This window comes from Trachurus japonicus, chromosome 1, assembly GCF_045865225.1.
Source record: "Trachurus japonicus isolate A0001 chromosome 1, Traja_1.0".
Classification (NCBI taxonomy): domain Eukaryota; kingdom Metazoa; phylum Chordata; class Actinopteri; order Carangiformes; family Carangidae; genus Trachurus; species Trachurus japonicus.
The window spans coordinates 41,080,756-41,088,528 of record NC_140907.1 but is presented as its reverse complement, the minus strand read 5'-3'; the positions used below and the strand labels follow the sequence as shown (position 1 = coordinate 41,088,528).

The 7,773-nt window shown below is 48.8% G+C and overlaps 1 protein-coding gene across 1 annotated transcript; it reads right to left on the bottom strand.

Moving 5' to 3' along the window:
* Positions 1–3,005: 3,005 nt before the first annotated feature.
* LOC146992647 (E3 ubiquitin-protein ligase TRIM21-like) lies at positions 3,006–4,716 on the bottom strand. Its single transcript, XM_085791225.1, has one exon. It carries the CDS (start codon positions 4,710–4,712, stop codon positions 3,006–3,008), a length of 1,707 nt encoding a protein of 568 aa, XP_085647351.1. The 5' UTR covers positions 4,713–4,716.
* Between the last annotated feature and the right edge of the window lie 3,057 nt (positions 4,717–7,773).

Below are 7,773 nucleotides of genomic sequence, written 5' to 3'. Positions count from 1 at the left end.
AGGACAGACACAACTACCGCAAAACAGGAGAAATTAAACTGAAAATCTTCAGATTCCTTCTTTTAGACCTAAAATGATATGAAAATACACCCCCGAGTTGAATTCGCCTGGAATTGTCCTTTAATGGGAGGACTGGATGGCAGACTGGTTCATAGGAAGAGGTCAGACCAGCTTAATGGGAGGACTGGATGGCAGACTGGTTCATAGGAAGAGAGGGCAGACCAGCTTAATGGGAGGACTGGATGGCAGACTGGTTCATAGGAAGAGGACAGACCAGCTTAATGGAGGACTGGATGGCAGACTGGTTCATAGAGGACAGACCAGCTTAATGGAGGACTGGATGGCAGACTGGTTCATAGGAAGAGAGGACAGACCAGCAGACAGATGTGTCCCCAGCAGTCTAAGCCTATAGCAGCGTAGCTATAAAATGGTTCAGAGCTACCTGAACCAGCCCTAACTAAAAGCCCTGTCATAAAGGAAGGTCTTAAGTCTAGACTTAAATGTAGTTAGAGTGTCTGCCTCTTTGACCCATGGAGAGAGCTGGTTCCACAGTAAAGGAGCCCGGTAACTGAAGGCTCTACCTCCCAGTCTGTTTTTAGAGATACTGGGAGTCACTAACAGACCTGCGTTCTGGGAGCGGAGTGCTCTGGTAGGACAGTAAGGAATGATTAGTTCTTTCAGATAGGTTGGAGCTTTATCATTAAGAGCCTTATAAGTCAGCAGAAGGATTTTGAAGTCTATTCTAAATCCTACAGGAAGCCAGTGGAGAGAAGCTAAGGTGGGAGAGATGTGCTCTCTCTTCCTAACTCCTGTCAAAACCCTCACTGCGGCATTCTGGACCAGCTGGAGACTCTTTAGAGAGTTTTTCGGACATCCTGACAGGAGAGAGTTGCAGTAGTCTAGCCTAGAAATGATAAATGCATGCACCAGTTTCTCAGCATCACTCTGGGAGAGGATATTCCTAATCTTAGTGATACTGCGCAGATGGAAGAAGGCGGTCCTAGTCACGTGTTTTATGTGGGAGCTGAAGGAAAGGTCCTGGTCAAAAATGACTCCAAGGTACCTCACAGTTGTACTCGGGGTCAGGGTGATGCCATCTAGAGTAGCGATCTGATTAGAGAAAGTGTCCCTGGGAGGTAGAGCCTTCAGTTACCGGGCTCCTTTACTGTGGAACCAGCTCTCTCCATGGGTCAAAGAGGCAGACACTCTAACTACATTTAAGTCTAGACTTAAGACCTTCCTTTATGACAGGGCTTTTAGTTAGGGCTGGTTCAGGTAGCTCTGAACCATTTTATAGCTACGCTGCTATAGGCTTAAGGCCCTTTCACACCGTGGACGTATTTTTCGTGCGAATAATTTGCGCGTCAATATTTTTTTTCGAACCACGGTTTTCATAACGAGTCCTTTCACACCGATCGCGGATGGGTCACGGCGAAAATACGACATCAACCAATCATGTGGCGTGAAAAGTTGGTAGGCCACGTCACACCCCCCACGTCAGAACACAGACGGCTGTTTCCCATAACAGACGGTGGCCGCACAGTCTCTCACAGGAAAACAAGTTGTTTTTTTTTAGATGTGACAGTGGTGGTCCTGTCACTGTGCCTCCAGTTGATCATGTGCCCTGGCTACTTGGCCAAGGGGATGTCCCTTTGGCTTACTGGCAAGCGCGCATGACTCTTACCCGGGAGGTGTGGGTTCAATCCCCGCCCGGGCCCTCGTCACCTTGCTGTTATGATTAGATGTTATTACATGTTTGACCGCTAGGCGGCAGTACTGGTTAGTAGTCAGTTTACCGTACCATATATAACAGAGTAGAGCAAGACTGCATGGAGCTACATGTATGTTGTTGAGAACGTGAGACATTAAACTAAGTTACTTGCTATCAACACGGCCTCATCCTTCGAACACGAACATGACACTTGCCACATACCGTTTCACCGTCTTTGCTCTCATCTCTGCCAGTCAGCCTCCACCTGCCGTCTCTCTGGCGTACGGTCGCACCGCACGTACACACACACACACACACACACACGGACACGGGCGCATGGACACGTGCTGGTTTTGATGCGAAATATTCGCCGCTGAATATTTCGCAATTTCGTGTTGTTTATTCGGTACGTCCGCGGTGTGAACGGGCCTTTAGACTGCTGGGGACACATCTGGTTACACAGTCAGGCAGTCTTGATGGCAGATTGATGAGGCGGCTTCTGTCATCTGGCTCCATGGACAAGTAGAGTTGCGTATCATCCGCATAACAGTGAAAATTGATTGAGTGCTTCCGGATGATGCCACCTAATGGGAGCACGTTATTAACATTAACAAATTGAAACCTGTCAGATAAGTATGACTTAAACCATTTTAGGGCAGGTCCTTTGACTATTAAGCAGTTTTCTTGGCAATAAGCTTGACACAAAAAGAATCTTCTGAGGCCGTAACTCTGTTCAAAACATAACTTTATTTAAAAGGCAAAAACAAAGTTACAAGATTCACTCAAGGTATCGTCAAAAAACTGTCTTGCTCCTTCAGCTGCTTAACCTGGTCTGAGAGCTGAGTTACTGTGATGTCATCAGCAGCGTAATTAAAGGAGCAGTTCAACATTTTTTAAAGGAAAACTACTAACTATTGTTAACAATATAAACATGGCTCTTAGAATAATCTTATACACATATAAATCTGACGGGATGAATAAACATGTATCAACAGTTACATCGTCTCTGATAAAGATATGTTCATATTCACAAGAGTCATAGTGATCAACAGTTACATTAATAAACATCTGCATCTGCTTCTAACTCCCCAAACCAGACTTAGTTAATTTACAGATTCATTTCAGTTATAAACTATTTTACCTGTTTCCACTGATCTAATCTAATGGACTAAAGTAACAAGTGATTAAACAGCAGTTATCACACAGTTAACTTTCCTGTGTGATGATGATCTGATGAAGGTTAACTCAGTAGAAAACACAAAGATTTACATTGTTCAGTATCGACACTAAATATTTACAGTTGGTCCCTGGATTTTAAACGAATCAATCTCCGCAAAGAAGCAGATGTTTTGATCAGAACAGTTTGATTGACAGGACAGATGATCAGAGGGGCAGAGTTTTTACCTCCATCATTAAGATCAGGACTGAAGAGTGGGTGTAGTTTGTCAGTGAAGCAGCAGCCAGTGAAGGAGTAGATGAGAGCTGCAGCATCTACGTCATAAAAGGAGACCAGACCCTCCTCATAATCCACAAACACCCCCACCTTCTCAGGACCAGACCTCAACCTGAGATCAACTGAGTAAACAGCTGCAGCTGCGTACTCATTTCCATTTCTCAAATATATCGTCCAGTAACCGTTCTGAGGACTCAGTTTGATTGGTCCCTTCCTGTTGATCGACTCTCTGGCCACTCCCACTGTCCAGGCAGTTTTTCCTTTAACCTGAACCTCAAAGTAAAATCTGCCTGAAGAGAAACTCTGTTTTCCTAAGACACTGACACATTTATCAAATCTCTCTTGGTTCTTTGGGAGTTTCTTCCTCACACCAACATGATGAACTTGTTTTCCATCATCAGATAGGAGGAGAGTAGGATGTGCTGTATCAGGATCCAGAGTCACATCCACTGCAAACTGCTGGATCATCTTCAGCTTCAGCTTCATCTTGATCTTCTTCATCTGTCCACGGAGCGTCTCCTCCAGCTGAGACACAGCTCTCACCACAGTCCCCTCATATGATGGTGGACGGACTCTGACCTGTGTCCAGTCCTTGGTGGGTGCAGCAGCTTTCAGGGATGGGAAGCTTTGGAGGAGGTGGAGGTGGTCTTCAGAGAGTGAGAGCTGCTCCACCTCAGTGCTTCTCTTCTCCAGCTCAGAGATTTCCTGTTCCAGCTCTGTGATGAAGTCTTCAGCCTGTTTCTCTGAGCTTTTCTGTTTCTCTTCAATCTCCTTGATGAGCTGCTTCAGGCCTCTGTCAACAGACTCCTTCAGAGCAGTGAAGACCTCAACACCTTCTGCTTTCTCTCTGTCTGCAGCAGCTTTACTGAACTTCACCGACTGTTTCATCTCCTCAATCTTCAGTCGTCTCTTCTGGATCATCTGCTGAGTTTCAGCCTCTGTCTTCTGCAGCTCTGCCTTCTTTCCTTCATATTCTTCTCTCAGAGGAACAAACTCATGAGTCTTGTGGTCTAAAACAGAGCAGAGCATGCAGACACATGTCTGGTCGGTCTGACAGAACAGCTCCAGAGGTTTATCGTGCTTCCTACACATCCTGTCCTCCAGGTTCTCCACAGGCTCCATCAGCTGATGTCTCCTCAGACAAGACACTGTCAGATGAGGCTCCAGGTGAGTCTCACAGTAGGAGGCCAGACACACCAGGCAGGACTTCAGGGCCTTCAGTCTGGTTCCAGTGCAGACGTCACAGGGAACTTCTCCTGGTTTGGAAACTTGTTGCTCTGAGCTGCTGCTGCTGGTTTTCTGTTGAGCTTCATGTCTGAACTGAGCAACAACCTCAGAGATGAACTTGTTGATCTTCATCTGAGGTCTTGTGTAGAAAACCTCTTTACACATCGGACACTGACACCTGTCACTGACGTCCCAGTGCTGAGTGATGCAGCTCTGACAGAAGTTGTGTCCACATGGTGTACTGACTGGATCAGTGAAGACATCCAGACAGATGGAGCACAGGAACTGATCTTCAGACCTCAGGTTGCTGGCAGCAGACATGTCTACACACTGAGGGAGAGGAAACAAACATTCATTTAAAAAGTCTGTCACAGTCACAGGTCATCGTAATGATTAAGTGCTGAAGTTGAAGGTAACTTGATTGTTCTGGTTCTTGAAGACGGTTTGCCTTCTCATTAACAGTGAGACCAAAGGAACTGATGAAGAAGGATCCATGTTGAACTTTAGGGAAATAAAAAGGTCAACAGGATGGCCTTGCCCCCCAGGTAGAGAACTGGACTTGTTTTTCTTCTTGAAAACAGTTCCCAATGGGACAAGCCCGGAACACCTCCCAAGGAAGGCATCCAGGAGTCATCTGATACAGATGCCCTGCGAGCGGCTCTACTCCGAGCTCCTCCCGGCTGACAGAGCTCCTCACCCTATCTCTAAGGGAGCGCCCCGCCACCCTGCGGAGGAAACTCTTTTCGGCCGCTTGTATCCGGGATCCCGTTCTTTCGGTCATGACCCAAAGTTCATGATCGTAGGTAGGTAGGTAGGTAGATCGAGGGTGGGAACGTAGATCGACCGGTAAATCGAGAGCTTTGCCTTTTGGCTCAGCTCCTTCTTCACCACGACGGACCGATACCACATTACTACAGCCGCTGCACCGATCTGCCTGCCGACTATCTCACGCTCCATCCTTCCTTCACTCATGAACAAGACCCCAAGATACTTAAACTCCTCCACCTGAGGCAGGAAGTCTCCCCCGACCTGGAGGGTGCAAGCCACCTTTTTCCGGTCGAGAACCATGGCCTCGGACTTAGAGGTGCTGATTCTCATCCCAGCTGCTTCACACTCGGCTGCAAACCGCCCCAGTGCATGCTGAAGGTCCTGGCTCGAGGGAGCCAACAAGACAACATCATCCCAGGCTGCCGTCCGCTTGGCCTGCCGGTACCCGTCAGCTGCCTCGGGAGTCCCCCGAGCTAGCCAGGCTCGGTAGGACTCCTTCTTCAGCTTGACGGCATCCCTTACTTCCGGTGTCCACCACCGGGTTCAGTGTTGCCACCGCGACAGGCACCAGAGACCTTACGGCCACAGCTCCGAATGGCCGCGTCAACAATGGAAGTGGAGAACATGGTCCATTCAGACTCAATGTCTCCAGCCTCCCTCGGAATCCGGTCAAAGCTCTCCCGGAGGTGGGAGTTGAAGACCTCCCTGACAGGGGATTCTGCCAGACGTTCCCAGCAGAGCCTCTCGATACGCTTGGGTCTTCCAGGTCTGACCAGTTTCCTCCTCCACCAGCGGATCCAACTCACCACCAGGTGGTGATCAGTTGACAGCTCAGCCCCTCTCTTCACCCGAGTGTCCAAGACATACGGCCAGAGATCAGATGACACGACTACAAAGTCGATCATTGACCTCCGTCCTAGGGAGTCCTGGTGCCACGTGCACAGATGGACACCCTTATGCTCGAACATGGTGTTCGTTATGGACAGACTGTGGCTAGCACAGAAGTCCAATAAGAAAACACCACTCGGGTTCAGATCGGGGACGCCGTTCCTGAGTGTTGAAGTCCCCCAACAGAACGATAGAGTCCCCGGTTGGAGCAGCTTCTAGTTCCTCCCAGGGCCTCCAAGAAGGCCGGGTACTCTGCACTGCTGTTCGGCTTCGAGACAACGGTGAGAGACCTGACCCCGACCCGGAGGCGCAGGGAAATGACCCTCTCGTTCAGTGGGGAGAAATCCAACACATGGAGCTGAGCTGGAGGAGAACTCCAACACATGGCGGCTGAGCTGGGGAGCTATGAGCAAGCCCACACCGTGGGTGACTCCAGAGTGGAAGACAGTCCAGCCTCTCTCCAGTAGTTGGTTCCAGAGCCCAGGCTGTGTGTGGAGGTGAAGCCCGACTATCTCTAGCTGGTACCTCTCAGCCTCCCGCACGAGCTCAGGCTCTTTCTCCCCCAGCGAGGTGACATTCCATGTCCCCATAGTAAGCACCGACCCCTTATGGTCCTTCCAGTGGGTGGTGGGCCTACTGGAAAGCCGGCCCACGTCGCTCTTTCAGGCTGAGCCCGGCCGGGTCCCATGGGCAGAAACCCGGCCACCAGGCGCTCGCCTGCGAGCTCCAACCCCGGGCCTGGCTCCAGGGTGGGGCCCTGGTGACGCTGATCCGGGCGACGCAAACGTCCTCGGTATTACTTGCTTCATAGGGGTTTTGGAACTGCTCCTAGTCTGACCCGTCACCTAGGACCTGTTTGCCTTGGGAGACCCTACCAGGGGCATTAAGCCCCCGACAACCTCGCTAGCGATAAGGTGGCGGTTCATTTCATTTCATTTCATTTCTTTATTTATTGAATTGGGACAGTGCACATTCATCAACACTGACGCATTAAGTATCAGTGTAAATGTGCCGGACTTAGCACAACTGCTAAATTTCGGCCGCAGTCCCAAGGCAGGTTTCTTTGTTTTTAATCTCTATGGTTTGGTACGTAATTTCCTGTTTTCATGTTTTGGATTACGGGCACGAGACTGGCACCACCACTGTTAGGGAGACTTTGCATCTCGCACAAGCGCATTACGTACAGGCTGCTGTGTAGTCCGATTTTTCCCTGTTAAAAGGGTTTTCCATGGAGTTTTTCCTCAGTCGATGTGAGGGTCTAAGGACAGAGGATGTTGTTACGATGCCATGTAAAGCCCTTTGAGACAAACTGGTGGTAAAAACGGGCTATACAAATAAAATTGCCTTGCCTTGCCTTGCCTTGTAGTCGGCAGGAGCCGAGGCAGTGTGACCTGCGTCAAATTAACACATCTGTAATTAACACAGGTTTTAATTGGCTCACCTCTGATTGGCTTGCTAAGCTTCATCAGAGTCTGTCCACACGGATACATGTTTCAGTGAATCCACAAATGTTTTTATCGTTTTTGCATTTTGCCTGGACAAAAAACGCTGTTTTCTGGGGCGAAAGAGGGAATTTTCTGGATATTGTTCCCAGAGTGGGAAAATACGTTGTCCCACCGTTTTTGTGTCGACACCCTAAACAGATCTTTTAAGGTAAAGGTACTTTATTAGTCACATATACAGCTAGTACAGTGAAATTCTTTCTCTGCATTTAACCCATCCCTGA

Bases quoted from the DNA above. Each gene is read 5' to 3' on its own strand.
- LOC146992647 (XM_085791225.1), bottom strand. From the start codon at position 4,712: ATGTCTGCTGCCAGCAACCTGAGGTCTGAAGATCAGTTCCTGTGCTCC.